The following is a 15,323-nucleotide window of genomic DNA, read 5'->3' as shown; positions in this document are numbered from 1 at the left end:
AGGTGCAGGAAAAGGAGTAACGTCACTAGGTCAGTGTGAAATATTTTCAGTGCAAAGAATTTCTGGTGGTATAAATCCTGTCTGTTTGGCAGGAAGTAGAATGACATGTCTGAGACAGTTTGAAGACCAGTAATGGACCCAAACTGGTAGCTACTTTGGGTAGTCTGAGGATAGGCAGATATGATTACACCCATGCACTGCTCTCTCACAGCACACACTGGGCTGGGGCATTGGGCACCATGGCAGTGTTCGCTTAGGCTTGGTGCTGTGGCCGGCTTGGGGAGGAGGGTGAAACACCTCGGCATTGTGGGGATGCTGCTGCTTTGGGAAGGGAGATCTGGCTGCAGCAAGCACCGGGTGATGTCCCGCGGCTCTGGCGGCTGCTCCCCCTAGCGACCACCAGGGGAAAGCGGCGTTGCCGCGCGCTGATGCAATCGGAACCCCCAAGCAGCGGCAGCAGGGAGAAGACTATCAGTTCCTTCTCACAGCTGCAACGTGTCCCACGTTGCATAGGGAGAGACAGATAGTCTGTAGGCGCTTCATCCTGCTCGCTGGCCGAAGGGAGCAGGGCCGCGGAGAAAGCTCTTCTTGCCTCATCTGGAAATTATCCTCTGGTACGGCATGATGAAGGTAATTGGAGTCAGTGTGCTGCAGCATTTCTCTCTGGGTGCCCGCCCGTTGTGGGATGCACAGTGGCAAGAAAGCAGCATTTCTCTAGTTTGTTGTTGCTCTGATTTGGCTTTGGTGCTTTGCAAGGGAGGCTCTGTTCTCGCTGATTGATTGTTTCTGCTACAAGAGGCAGGATGTGCGTGACTCTCTCGTCTCCTTTTTTTAATAGTTGAATTGCGGGCGGCATTTGAGAAAAATAACACGGGGGTGGGGGGAGAAAAACCTTTCAATCTAATTTTTCATGAGAGAATCATTTGTTACCGGCGCGAGTTTATTTCTAACATGGGTCTCTTAAAGGGTCAAAAAAAAAAAAAAAAAACCAGAAGGAAAACAAATCTGCGAATGGTAGTCTGCTGACAGGCAACATGGATTTAAAGTGCCCGGGAGTTTATTATAGCTCTTAGCTGTGCAGTCATGCTAGATCTGAATCTGGGTTAACAGGCACTGGAGTGTAGCGTGGTTTGGTGTAAATGGAAAATGTAATGTTTTCATGGGTTAAAGTTCATGTGAGATGTTGCATTTTATGGAAACCAGTCTTTTATAGTCACAGTTTGGTCTCTATTTCCTTTAAGTTTTATAAAGTGTGTGTGTGTGTGTGTCGTGCTGTCCCCTGGGATGTGAGGAGAGACGCCTTCTTCTTCCAAAAGGACTTTGTGCTGTTGCTGCTTTTTTAACTTCTCCACTGGTAACTTTATACTGCCCGGAACAGCTGCACCCTGTGAAGGTCTGGAGTCGAAGAACGTTCTGTACAAAGCTGGCTTTGACCTGACCATTGCTTGTCCTGCATTTGCACTTCGGCTTGTACATAGTTGCTCCACTTAAATGATTCTGCTAGATGAGATGAGAAGTTATTCCACCCAGGGGAGGAAGGGGAAACATCAGTAGACTTCACTTATGCTGCTTTCCCCTGCCGATTGTTGTGTTGCCTTTTTCTCACCCTTGGATCTTGTCTACATTGAACATTTTCTGAAATTCCCTCGCTGTTGCCTTAGCAATGGTGCAGCTGCACAGATGCTGTCAGTAATGGGAACACTAGTAGATCAATGTTTTATCACCACTCCCTCTCATCTGTGCTCCATCTACATGAGCATTCCCACAACAACTGCTAGCATCAGTGCAGTCGAGACAGGACTAGACCAGTGATGGAAGAAGTTCTGAAAATGCTCCTAATAGCCCACTTAGTGGCTTCTCCGATTCAGCATGCTGTGAACTAGGGCTGTAGGCACTCTGCAAAGCGGGTTACAATCGTGTGTTGCTGCTGTTTATAGAACAGAATATCAGGGTTGGAAGGGACCTCAGGTCATCTAGTCCAACCCCCTGCTCAAAGCAGGACCAATCCCTAACTAAATCATCCCAGACAGGGTTTTGTCAAGCCGGGCCTTAAAAACCTCCTAGGAAGGAGATTCCACCACCTTCCTAGGTAACCCATTCCAGTGCTTCATCACCTCCTAGTGAAAAAGCTTTTCCCAATATCTAACCTCTAAACCTCCCCTGCTGCAACTTGAGAAAATTACTCCTTGTTCTGTTATCTGGTACCACTGAGAACAGTCCAGATCCATCCTCTTTGCTTTCAACTACCTGAAAGGGGGTTCCAGCTATCAAATCCCCCGTCATTCTTCTCTTCTGCAGACTAAACAATCCCAGTTCCCTCAGCCTCTCCTCATAAGTCATGTACTCCAGCCCCCTAATCATTTTTGTTGTCCTCTGCTGAACTCTTTCCAATTTTTCCACATCCTTCTTGTACTGTGGGGCCCAAAACAGGACACAGTACTCCAGATGAGGCCTCACCAATCCTGAATAGAGGGGAATGATCATGTCCCTCGATCTGCTGACAATGCCCCTACAAATACTGCCCAATATGTCATTAGCCTTCTTGGCAACAAGGGCACACTGACTCATATCCAGCTTCTTGTCCACTGTAACCCCTAGGTCCTGTTTTGCAGAGCTGCTGCCTAGCCATTTAGTCCCTAGTCTGTAGCAGTGAATGGAATTCTTCCATCCTAAGTGCAGGACTCTGCACTTGTCCTTGTTGAACCTCATCAGATTTCTTTTGGCCCAATCCTCTAATTTGTCTCGGTCCCTCTGTATCCTATCCCTGCCCTCCAGCGTATCTACCGCTCCTCCCAGTTTAGTGTCATCTGCAAACTTCCTGAGGATGCAATCCACGCCATCCTCCAGATCATTAATGAAGACATTGAACAAAACTGGCCCCAGGACCAGGTCGGCTCCAGGCACCAGCTAAAGAAGCAGGTGCTTGGGGTGGCCAATACCAAGGGGCAGCACTCCGGCCACTATTGGGGCAACACGTCCGGGTCTTTGGTGGCAATTCGGCGGCTGGTCCCTCAGTCCCTCTTGTTGCAAAGAACCTGCTGCCAAATTGTCATTGAAGAATGGAGTGGCGCGATTGTACTGCCTCTGCTTTTTTTTGCCACTTGGGGCGGCAGAAAACCTGGAGCTGGCCCTGCCCAGGACCAACCTTGGGGCACTCCGCTTGATACCGGCTGCCAACTAGACATGGAGCCACATGATCACTACCCGTTGAGCCCGATGATTTCTATCCACCTTATCGTGTTTTTGCTGTACTGGTTGTGTGACTGACCAGAGCGGTAGACTTGAGTCTCCAGGACTGTTATCCAGCACCTTACAGCAGTACTAACCATGCACATACAAGAAAGAAGGAAGTAAAATGTGATCCGTAGCACTGTGACTGATCTCAGCAACAGTGAGCTTGACAGTGAAATTACACTATTTCTAAGCAAAAGGATCACTCTGCTGGACTGAACAAACATAGGGGAGTGATATAATGGGAATGATATAATGGTACTCTGATCTAGGAGACAGGAGATCTGGATTGTACACTCTGCCACTGGCCTGCTGTGTAACTTTGGGCAAGTCACTTCACTTCTCTGTGCCTTTGTTTTCCCTTTTGACCTTTGTTTGTTTTATCTATTTAGACTGTAAACTCTTGAGGACAGGGACTGTCACTGTGTGTTTATACAGTCATAGCGCTCATCACAATGGGATCCCAATCACAGTTTGGGCCTCTAGGTATAACTGTAGTACAAATAGAACTATGAAGGTATCTGTCAGTAATTATATCATTACACTTCCCTGTCCCTTGAGGTTTCCCCTCTTCACTATTTCCTGCTTTAAATCCCTGCTACTTCAATAAAGCACATTCTCCCTCAACCCTTTTCCAATTCTCTTCCTGTCTCTGAGCCCTCTTCACAGAAATATTATGTGTAAGAACTGAATTTACCTCTGGTTTCTCTAGTTCCCTCTTGTCCCTCTGTGGCAGCTGATTTCAGCTGACAGGCCTAGCACTCACATCATCTTTTGAGGATGTGGGCGGTCTGATTTCCTTGGCACTAGGGCTGACTGCTCAAATCAGTGTTATAGAGTCACAGGAGAAACAGAAGGAACCAAAAAAGAGATTAGTTTGCTCACAGCTTACATTTTTCAATGGGCCATATTCATTGCTGGTATAATTCCATGGAGTTATTCCCCTGGAGTTACACCAGGGATGAATTTCTCCTTAGGAGTACAATGATCAGTAAATATGCAGGGGTCAGGATTGTCAGGAGAAGAGAGACATCACATTTTATTAATGGCATGAGCACTCAGCCTTGACAGTCTATTCAGGCCTTTTGAAACAATGCATCCACACTAGGCAGGCTAAAGATTCAGCATATGTATTAGCATAGTTGCTCCCATACTAACATTATGTCATTTTATTTGTATCTGTAAATAACTGCGGCTACATAAATAAAAACACCATGGTCATTAGTAGGCATTGAAATCAGGACTTTTAGCAAAAAAATTGAGAGGCCTGTTTGCTGTGAGAAAATAGTGGACTTTATTTTTGCTAGCCCCAACTAGCAGGGATGACATGATCATATTCACTGTACCAAATGAGTGTTATCTTCCATCTTGTTGGACAAGCTAGTCAAAATCTTTGAGAGCCAGAGAAGTTCAAGTCCTGTCCAGAGTACTAGTCTGTAACAAAGTGTAGCTACTGACTGAGAACCCTGGGGTCTGTAATGTGGAGATTGAACTCCTGGCCTCAGCACTGAAAGCATAAACTCCCATGACAGCTTGAGCACATGTCAAGGGAGTATATGGTCATAACTTATGAAACAGTCACCCATTCTGGTAGCTTGATAACCTTACCTTACAACTACAGGAAAGCGTGGCCCCACTTTCCTTAGAAATGGTTCCGTTGCCTCATAGCTTATACTTTAAGGAACCAGATTATTACCTCATAAAACAGAGCACCTGTCATCATAAACCTTTATTATACTCTGGTCCATTAGGAGTCTAGCAAATATTACCATATGTTACTGACAATGAAAATCCAGTTGTTTGCTTGTCTAAAGGTCCAGTGATTCCTTCTCTTTTGCAAACCATAAGAGCCAAATAAAATAACATGAAGTTCCAATTAAAACTGTTGTTAAAAGTAATCCAAAAGCTTTAACTCATCTGTCTTCCATGACACACCCATCTTGGTACGTGGGTTATTGTTTTACAGACCAGAGTTATTCATTTGCTTACCTTCCCTTTTGAAGTTCACCATTCATGCCCAAGTTACATTTTTAGGACATATATATAAAACTATATAGTTCTTTTAATCTATATGTGCATAGCTAATACTAGTACAATTTATCTACCTGAGTGTTTCATGAATGTAACAACAATGCTCATGCTGATTGCAAGACTAGAACAGGGGTCGGCAACCTTTCAGAAGTGGTGTGCTGATTCTTCATTTATTCACTCTAATTTAAGGCTTCACATGCCAGTAATACATTTTAACGTTTTTAGAAGGTCTCTTTCTATAAGTCTATAAAGTAAATAAAGTTTTTAAAATGTTTAAGAAGCTTAATTTAAGATAAATGAAGAGCGCCCCCCAGACCAGTGGTGAGGACCCGGGCAGTGTGAGTGCCACTGAAAATCAGCGTATGTGCCGCCTTTGGCACACGTGCCTACCCCTGGACTAAAATATTAATTTTTTTTTTTGTTGGTGCTTCTTGGTGCCAGAAGTGGTCAGAATGGGATGAGGAGGAGGCAACCAGCCGGGACAGGCATAGAATGTTGCAGGATCAGCAGCAGACTCTACTATGCCTGCTCAAGATAACTAAGTACATGAGAGTTTAGCAGCACAGGATCAGTCCCTTTGTTTTCTCTTGTTTAGACCCAGCAAGCCCAGTCCTCAAGGTGTCCCTTACCTCCCCAAACAATGCTGGCACTTGCATTTACCCTTTCTATGAGCCAGAATCTTAACGTTTTCACATTATCTAATTTTAGAGAATTGCTCTTAATACTATTTCACTTCAGTTCCTTATAGCAGCTCTGATTACTACACTCATTCTGCAGCTGGGATGGTGGGCAGCCTTCCAGAATGCAGCCTTACTCCACAATCAGATAGCAGAGTGCAGTAGTACACGGTATGCTATTGGTCCCCAAACTTTTTTGTCTGGCGGGCACCAGATGAAGGACCATGGCGGTGGTCGAGCATCCACTGAAATGCCACTGAAATTCAGTGGCACTGTCGGCGGCAAGTGGTGTCATCCAGAAGTGTCGCTGCCGAAATGCTGCCTAATTTCGACGGCGTTTCAGCGGATGCTTGACCGCCAGCCAGGACATGGGTGCATTTAGATGCCACCACGGGTGCCATGGCGCCCGTGGGCACCACATTGGGGACCCTTGTGGTATGCTATTTATCCTGGAGCCTGAAAACAAGACTCTCAGATGAGAAGATAGAAGTCCAAGGTTTCTTTTTCTGAGCTCTCGTCTTGCACACAATAGTACATCTTGGGCAGAGGTTCTGTTGTGATCACACTGCTGAGGTCTTGCTCATGGTTGTCCTTAAGATGAACACAAAAGACAGAGACTTCTGTGTTGAAGGTGCTGATGGACTGAACAGGTTGGAGAACTGCTGTACAAAGCCATAAGTAATACTTCCATCCTGAAGAACTTGAAGAGCTTTACAAACAGTAGTAGTTAAATCAACCCTGTAATGTAGATAGGTGGTTTCTTGAGAAAGCTACCTAAAGGTACTGAATAGATATGTCTCCTGAGACGTGAAATCTTTGTAAGAATTCTATAGAGGCATAGTCATTTTGTTGACACCCAATTACTTTTTATGAGCTGAATCATTTAATTAACTCCTTAAATCCCATAGCGAGACTCATCAGTATTCCGAAGCTATGCCAGGGGACAGTGCCTTCCCCACTCGTTTCCAGAGCGTCTGCCAGGCAGGCAGCAATGAGAAGGGGGTTTAAACCCTGCATTTCCTGCCTCCCCCAGGCATGGTGCAGCCAAGCTACTGCCTCCTCCTCTGATCTGGCAGCTGCAGAGTCTACTCCCTCCCAGCTGGCTGTCTTCTCCTCATCCCGTTCTGACCATCGCTAGCACCAAGGAACATTACACACCTATCTACCCCACTGGAGAATTCTCCAGGGTATGTGGAAAAGGGGGAGGGAAACAAAAAACTTACAGGATGTGAGGACCGGAATAGCACAGGGGAGATGGTCTATGGGATCAAAAAAAGCAAACCATTTAAAGAATGGGCTCAAGAATAATACTAAAAATGTGATAATGCCGTTATATAAACTAGTGGTTCAGCTTCTCTGGGGATACTGTGTGTTCTGTGATGGCCACCCTATCTGAAAAAGGGTCTAGTAGAAATTGAGGAGGTTCTGAGATTGCAGTGAGAGTGATCAGAAACATGCAAATACTTCCATAGGAAGAGAGATTGAAAGGATGCTGACTGTTTACCTCACAGAGGAGGGGAAACAGAGGGGACCTGACCTAGGTGAACAGAAGAATTTAATAAGGTTCAAAGTGGGATGTGGATAACAAGATTGTCCAGAGTTGTTATAGTAAATTCTAAAAAAATAAAAATAAAAAATTGAGGACTTGGAGCCCTTCCAATCTTCAGGGTTTAAGTCTGCTGTAAGCAATGTTAGAGTCTGAGCTAGGAAACACTTATTCTTGGACATGCTTCTTATTTCTATGGGTTAATCCCATTGACTGGGAGAAGTTTTCAGAGGCACAAAAGATGGTTGGGTGTTTCAAAGTCTATGGGAGCTGGTCACCATTGAGCCTTTGAAAATCTCCTCCCTTTGATAGCAGCATCTGCAGGATCATGGCCTTAGCACATCCATTCTTGTGCACAGAAATAGTATGGCTTGTCAAGGTGTGATCCTTGGTAAATCTGGCTCTGTCTCATTCTAGATGTGTGAAGAATAGGAAATCAAGTTGGATTTAAGCTTTCAAAGTGTTTTACCAGCTCCATTGCTATGTGAGTTAATTTCCCTCTCCTATCACTTCTGAAGGCTAGTATGTTACTGTGGTCCTCCAAAAGATAGGCTTTTGCTGTGCCATAGCACTTCTAGAGGTTGATTTATTATATAAAAATCAACAATTTCTCATCTGAGTTTGAAATTGTTCCACATAATATTGTTACATAAGAACGGCCATACTGGGTCAGACCAAAGGTCCGTCTAGCCCAATATCCTGTCTTCCAACAGTGGCCAATGCCAGGTCCTTGAGAGGGAATGAATAGAACACATAATCATCAAGCAGTCCGTCTCCTGTCACCAATTCCCAGCTTCTGGCAAACAGAGGCTGGAAACACCATCCCTGCCCATCCTGGCTAATAGCCATTGATGGACCTATTCTCCATTAATTTATCTACTTCTTTTTTGAACCCTGTTATAGTCTTGACCTTTACGACATCCTCTGGCAAAGAGTTCCAGAGGTTGACTGTGCGTTGTGTGAAGAAACACTTTTGTTTGTTTTAAACCTATTGGCTATTAATTTTATTTGGTGACCCCTAGTTCTTGTGTTATGAGAAGGAGTAAATAACAGTTCCTTATTTACTTTCTCCAGACCAGTCATGATTTTATAGACTTCTCCCATATCGCTCTTAGTTGTCCCTTTTCCAAGTGGAAAAGGCCCAGTCTTATTAATCTTTTCTCATAGGAAACCGTTCCACACCCCTAATAATTTTTGTTCTTTTCTGAACCTTTTCCTATTCCAATATATCTTTTTTGAGGTTGGGTGACCATATCTGCACACAGTATTGAAGAAGTGGGCATACCATGGATTTTATATGTTTTCTGTCTTATCTATCCCTTTCTTAATGATTCCCGACATTCAGTTAGCTTTTTTTAATGCCGCTGCACATTGAGTGGCTGTTTTTAGAGAACTATCCACAATGACTCCAAGATCTTTCTTGAGTGATAACAGCTAATCCCATCATTTTATATGTCTAGCTGGGATTATGTTTTCCAGTGTGCATTACTCTGCATTTACTTTGTTCTTGGTGTCTTTTAATGGGACTTTGCCTGGAAGAAATGCCAAAATTTTTAATTTGCATGAGCTGGAATAACTGTTGTAACTGTTTTTCAGAGGACAGTGACTGATACAATTTTCACTTCTGCAATTCTCAATGGTCATTTACTAAATGTACTAAAATGTGTAAGATTTCTGTCTTTGATATGTAAGAAGTAAAATGTTGGCACAGTGTTACGCTCAGTATTTAAACAATTGTAGACACTGATTTCTATTTGCATCACATTGTGGACTTCATAGTATGTATTAGCATAAATTTAATTTTTTGAATATAAAGGAGATTCATATAATTGACAAGTAGCACAAGTAAAAACTAGCAATCTTAAATTTAACTATTAAATGTCTATCATGGAGTTTATGCAGCTGCCCATCACCATAGTATCTGAGCACCTTCCATGTAAAATCAATAGTGACATCCCTAGCAATTTGTGGTTTTGCTTGTCTGAATGATTTGCCAGTCAAGAAAATTTTATACTAATGAGGAACAAAATAAGAAATGACAGTACTCTTCATTTGTGAAGTGCTTTGTAAACTACAATTTTTAAATGTATCTCCCGCCATCTATGTGAGGTGGGTGGTGGTATCCCCATTTTCCCGATAGGAAAATGGTCAGAGGATCCAGCACCAGTCCAGTCAATAGCGGTTTTGTTGCTGACTTTAATGGGTGTAGGATCCAGTAATGGGGGAAAATTTTCAAAGGCACTTAAAGCTATGGCTACACTACAGTGCTAAGGCAGCACAGTTGCAACTATTCCACTGTAGTGCTGTAGTATAGACACTACCTATAATGACAGAAGGGTTTTTTTGTAAATCCACCCCCTCAAGAGGTGGTAGTGATGTCCGCAGAATAATTCTTCCATCAACTTAGCAGTGTCTATACTGGGCTTTACGTCATCTTAACTACATCTCTCAGAGGTATGAATTTTTCATATCCCTGAGCAATGTAGCTATGTCAATCTAAGTTTTAGGTGACTTAGGCTCCTAAATCCCATTTGCAACAGTGATAGTTCCTTGAAAGTCAAAGGGATGCTGTTAAAATTCTTCCGTTGCTGTAGCAAGTGTCTAGATGTAATGTGTAGTATAGTACAGCATTTCTCAAACGCTACCACTGTGGCTGCATGCGGCCATCAGGGGCTTTTCTTGTGCCCACAGCCTCCTGGGCTATGACTGGGGGGTGGGGGGAGACCAAAGTAGCAGCCCCTCCCCTTCCCTGGTGCTCTTGGATGCACAGCCTTGGTGTTGGTTGCTGGGGCTACCAGCAGGGGTTGGGCCCTGACCCCCGCTGGAAACACCTGGGGCACAATGCTGGAGGAGCAGGCAGCTGGTTTGTTCCCCACCTTCCCCAAGGGTAGGATTCAGGCTTTAGGCTTCAGCCTAGGGGTGGCAGGGCAGCAGGCTCTGGCCATGGGACTTCGGGCTCCGTCCCTGGGCCCTGTCCTCCAGCTGTGGGGTTTTGGGCTCCGGCTACGGGGCTTCGGGCTCCAGCCTCCCACTGGCTTCTCCAGCCCTCTTCATCCTCATCGCCCTGGCCCTCGCTGCCTCTCCTGATCCTCCATTCAGGGCTTAATTTATTCCCAGGCTTGCCAGGGCAGAGTAAGTCTGCTGTAAAAAGTGTATGTTTGTTGTGAAAAGTGATATTAACAGACTTACTAGCTAGCAATAAATAAATTACAATGATTTGGACATGTATATGTGCATATTTATTTGGTTTTCCCAAAGCTAATTAAGTGTTTTAGGAAAAAGCGTGAAAGTGGCTACTAGTAAGGATTGGTGGCTGCACTCCGAGGCCACCAAAAAATTTGTCTTGAAAGCCCTGGTACATGTGTAGTATAGACGTAGCCTTAGGCTTTTAACAGCCAGGTTTATGAAGATCTTTAGGTGCCTAAATATGCAGGCACTTTTGTAAATTCCACTGGGCATCTACTCTGTCATTAGGCACCTAAACACCTTTGTAAATGTGGCTCCAAGTGCCTAATCATTTTTGAAATTGGGAGTTTGGTTCCTAAGTCACTTAGATGCTTTTGAAAACTTTACCCTAGGCGGCTTGTCCAGGATCACAGGGGGAATCAATCTTAGAGCCAGGACTAGAAGTCATTAGCTTGTGAGTCCTGGCTCCCAGTCTTGTCCCTTTGTAACTCCTATATATAAAAGGCATTTATCCTTACTGTGGTATTTGCGGTATGCCTTGTTCTTTAAATGGGAAATCCCACATATATCATGATGAATATGATTGCTGCAGGTAGATACACCAGTTGCATATTTGTATGTGCATGGGGTCCGAGTTACAGTTGTGAGGAGACTCTCTTTACTTTGACATTGGCTTCAACAAGCTTAACTGTGTTTGGTAACTGAAACAGGAATCCAGGAGACAGAAGAAAGAAGCGACAGAGTCCTGTGGCACCTTCTAGACTAACAGGCGTATTGGAGCATAAGCTTTTGTGGGTGAATACCCACTTCATCAGATGCATGCATGCATCTTGTCGAAAGCTCATGCTCATAGACTAACAGATGTATTGGAGCATGAGCTTTCGTCAGATGCATACATGCATCTGATGAAGTGGGTATTCACCCACAAAAGCTTATGCTCCAATATGCCTGTTAATCTACAAGGTGCCACAGGACTCTTTGCTGCTTTTTACAGATCCAGACTAACACGGCTACTCCTCTGACAGAAGGTTTCTGATGCGGGGCAAAGGGGAGGTGAGGAGGGAGGAAGCTTTTTCTGTAAGTATGAGGGATGCCTGGTGGGCTGTTTGTCTCTTTTGGGTGCGGTGAGAAGGCACACGCAAATGAATAGCCTACTCTGTGCTAAATCACACACACACACTGTGTATAGTACAAAGTTGCCCGCTTCCTGGAGTTTGCCTTTATTATTAACTTAAACAAGAAAACAAACAGCAGAAGCGCTATGCTCAAGCATGGCTTGAGTCCCTAGAGTTTTCCCTGCAGTATGTCTGTCTCCAATACCCTTTGCTGCAGAAAAGGAGCTTCAACTCCTCTCGTCCTTCAAGATAGGAGCTAACTGGACATAATTTAAAGCTACCCTTGTAAACACCATGAGATGCACTAAGAGGATGTAATTCAGGCATCATCAAAACTGAGGAAATTCTCCCTCTAAATTCAAACCAACTACACCAGTTTTAAAACATGCTGGGGCAACAGTGTAGACAAGATTCGAGCAACCAGCGCCTGTGTGCTGTTGTACAGGGAGAGAATATACATAGAGCATGGCTTTGTGCAGATGAGATGCAGATGAGAGAGAGGCCACTGCACAGCCCTCAACTTCCCATGTGCGGTGAAACCACACTAATTCTTTTGCCTGGGGAGCCTCCACAGCTACAGAGGAGAAGGCTAGATGTGCTGTAGTGTGAGAGAAGATGGTCTTGTGATTAAGATGTTCAGTTCCTGTCTTCTCCAGTGTGAAGACTCATAGGCAACTTCCCCTCCTCCCAAAGTGGGCCTAATAATACTTCCCTACCTCACAGGTGTTGAGGATAAACCTGCAATTGCTTTGGAGACATTTAGCTACTACAGTGATAAGCACTATTGAAGAGGAACTTTGTCCATATTTTTATAGGCTTTTCACCTTGAACAAAGGTGGCAAAATAACTACAAGCATCACAGAGACCATTCTGCCCTCCAAATTAAAGATAAAGCACACAATTCTAGCCACCACTTAGCCAGAAGCTTCTGTCTGCTTGTTTGTCTTGGTTTGTCCTGCTTTGTAACCCCCCTTTCACAGCTGAGGTCAACCTCTGGGTCTCTTGATCTGTATTTTGCTCTAGCAGTGCAGTTCACACTCACTCTTCAGACAGGTGGCTAGATGTCCATTCAAAAGCCTCATCTAGCTGTCAAGGATTCTGCATCCAGACAAAGAAAACATCCATACCAACCCACTACCTTTGAAAATAACCACTGCCTTTAACATATACAAAATGTAACAGCCTAACCCTGTAAATATCCTTGTAATAGTTGGACTGGGTCCAGGTGCAGTAACTAACCCATTCAATTCCTATGACAGATTATTGCTGGTATAATTTATCAGCTTCATTTTATGAGCATCTTGTCCTAACACCCTAATTCAAAGAAATTTATTATACTGTAGTGACCTGCACTGGCTGCTCTACTCAATCCAGAAAGTCAGGCTCCTTGTGTCTCCATGCACCAGTGGCATTTACAACTCAGTAATCAATTAAGTCGTCTGTAGAAGTTGCTAAGGCTGAATCGCGCTTCAGACCAGAGTATGTCTGCCTCTTACCAGCCTGCAGTCACATGCACAGTCACAGAACATTTTGATTCTCTTAGCATCGTTGTTGGTGGCTGGTAGAGCCAGCAAGTTATTGTTTGACTAGCTCCGGTGGGAGTGTAAGCATGGCTTGCAGGACAAAAAGGAGTCGTCCTTGAATACCAGAGCCTTTGTTTTTAGTGCACAGGTTGGGTCTAGTTCACTACTGCCCTGTACCTTGTAGCCCTTTACCCCAGGGCACAGCAAGCCTAAAAGTTATCATTCTGATTTGGAAGTATTTTGCATTCACTTTGCATTGTTATAACTGGCTACACAAGGGGAAGGGCAACAGTAAATCAGGTCAATAGGGTTCAATCGTATGTTCCTTCCAAGGCCAAAACTCTCACTGAAATTTGTAGGAGTTGGATGCTCAAGAAATCAGGGTGGATTGTTTGTTTTAAATCAAAGCAATTTAAATTGCTGATTTTTAATCATGTTTTGAATTGGCAAGCTGTTCTGCATTTGTACTTTTCAGATATTTTCCCCCAAAAGGGTTGATTCTCGTTGGTTGGTAACCATTAAAACATGTTGATTGGCAATAAATATAGCCTTTACACCAAATTTAGTGTATTATACTCCTCCAACAGTGGGGGCAAAAAACCTACCTGGCTTCAAGACTGAGCTTGATAAGTTTATGGAGGGGATGGTATGTATGATGAGACTGGCTACATGCCATTGTAGCCAATCTGCAACTGCTAGCAGCAAATATCTCCAACTGCTGGTGATGGGACACTAAAATGGGGAGGTGCTGAGTTAGTACAGAGAATTCTTTCCTAGGTGTCTGGCTGCTGGATCTTGTCCACATGCTCAGAGTCTAACTGACTGCCATATTTGGGATCAGGAAGGAGTTTTCCCCAAGTCAGACTGGCAGAGACCCCTGAGGGGTTTTCCACCATTCTCTGCAGCATGGGGTCTGGGTCACTTGCAGGTTAAAACTATACTAAATGATGGATTCTCTGTAACTTGGAGTCTTTAAACCTTGATTTGAGGACTTCAACAATTCAGCCAGAGGTTATGGATCTACTACAGGAAGGGGTGGGTGAGGTTCTGTGGCCTGCAACGTGCAGGAGATCAGAGTAGATGAACATTATGATGATCACTTCTGGCCTTAAAGTCTATGAGTCAGTTAGTTTAAATTTTTTCTAGAAGTTTTAATAGGGTTGCCGATTTTGGTTGGATGTATTCCTAGAAGTTACATCACATGACTTATCTTTAATTAAAAAGATTAATCTTTAATTCCTGTGGATTCCAGCGCAATCCTGGAGGGTTGGCAACCCTTAGTGTTAATGACTCATTTGCAAGCCAAGGAGAGTCTAATCCCCCACAAAATTGTTTCCTGGTTCTAAAAGTTCAGTAATTCCTCAGACAATTATTTTGCCTCCAGTATGTATACATTTGACTATTATTCACATTATCTTGTGCTAAATATGTGTGAACAAGCCACTTGGCTTGGTCAGAAACTTAAAGATCTGTGTGTGATTTCCACCAACTAGGAATGTCACAAATAAAACACTGTTAAATTTTATTGCATTTTTAAGTCTGGTTTACAGTAGACAAGATTAGCTGGTATAGCTGTGTGTATACAAGCAAAAAAGTGTTTTTGCCAATGTAGCTTATACCCATTCAGTGAGCAAAATAAACTATCCCAGCAAAAGTACTTTTATGCTAGTATAACTACATCTGCACTAGGGTTTTTGCCAGTATAAGGATTTAATAAATATAAAACCACACCCTTACCCAACAGTACTATATGGACACAAGTTTACAGTGTAGACCTGGCCTTAGAGAATACCTAGGCAAAGCAAATGCTAGACCAGAAACAATGGGTGACCTGATTTTCATTACATTAAGACATCTTTTTGCTGCTCTGGGAATAGAATGGTACTTTTAAAGGGGGTATAAATTACATTTATGTCCCCTTCACTCTGCAGAAGTGATGTAAAGGGTGATGTAAAGAGAATCAGGCCAAATAGAACAAGACCCTCGTGTGTTTTTTTTTTATACACTTCAAAAA

General features: G+C 43.6%; 1 protein-coding gene across 1 annotated transcript in view; it reads left to right on the top strand.

Annotated features, from left to right (window-relative positions):
• The first annotated feature begins 447 nt into the window (after positions 1 to 447).
• The window catches only part of BCAT1 (branched chain amino acid transaminase 1), a 102,572-nt gene continuing 87,696 nt past the window's right edge, over positions 448 to 15,323 (top strand). Inside the window, exon 1 of the mRNA XM_030541551.1 lies at positions 448 to 630. Coding sequence (XP_030397411.1) covers positions 622 to 630 — 9 coding nt within the window. The 5' untranslated portion in view covers positions 448 to 621. The remainder of the gene's footprint in view (positions 631 to 15,323) is intronic.

The sequence above is a fragment of the Gopherus evgoodei genome, chromosome 1, assembly GCF_007399415.2.
Source record: "Gopherus evgoodei ecotype Sinaloan lineage chromosome 1, rGopEvg1_v1.p, whole genome shotgun sequence".
In the NCBI taxonomy this organism is placed as follows: domain Eukaryota; kingdom Metazoa; phylum Chordata; order Testudines; family Testudinidae; genus Gopherus; species Gopherus evgoodei.
The sequence above is the reverse complement of the archived record's forward strand: the minus strand, read 5'-3'. Positions and strand labels throughout refer to the sequence as shown.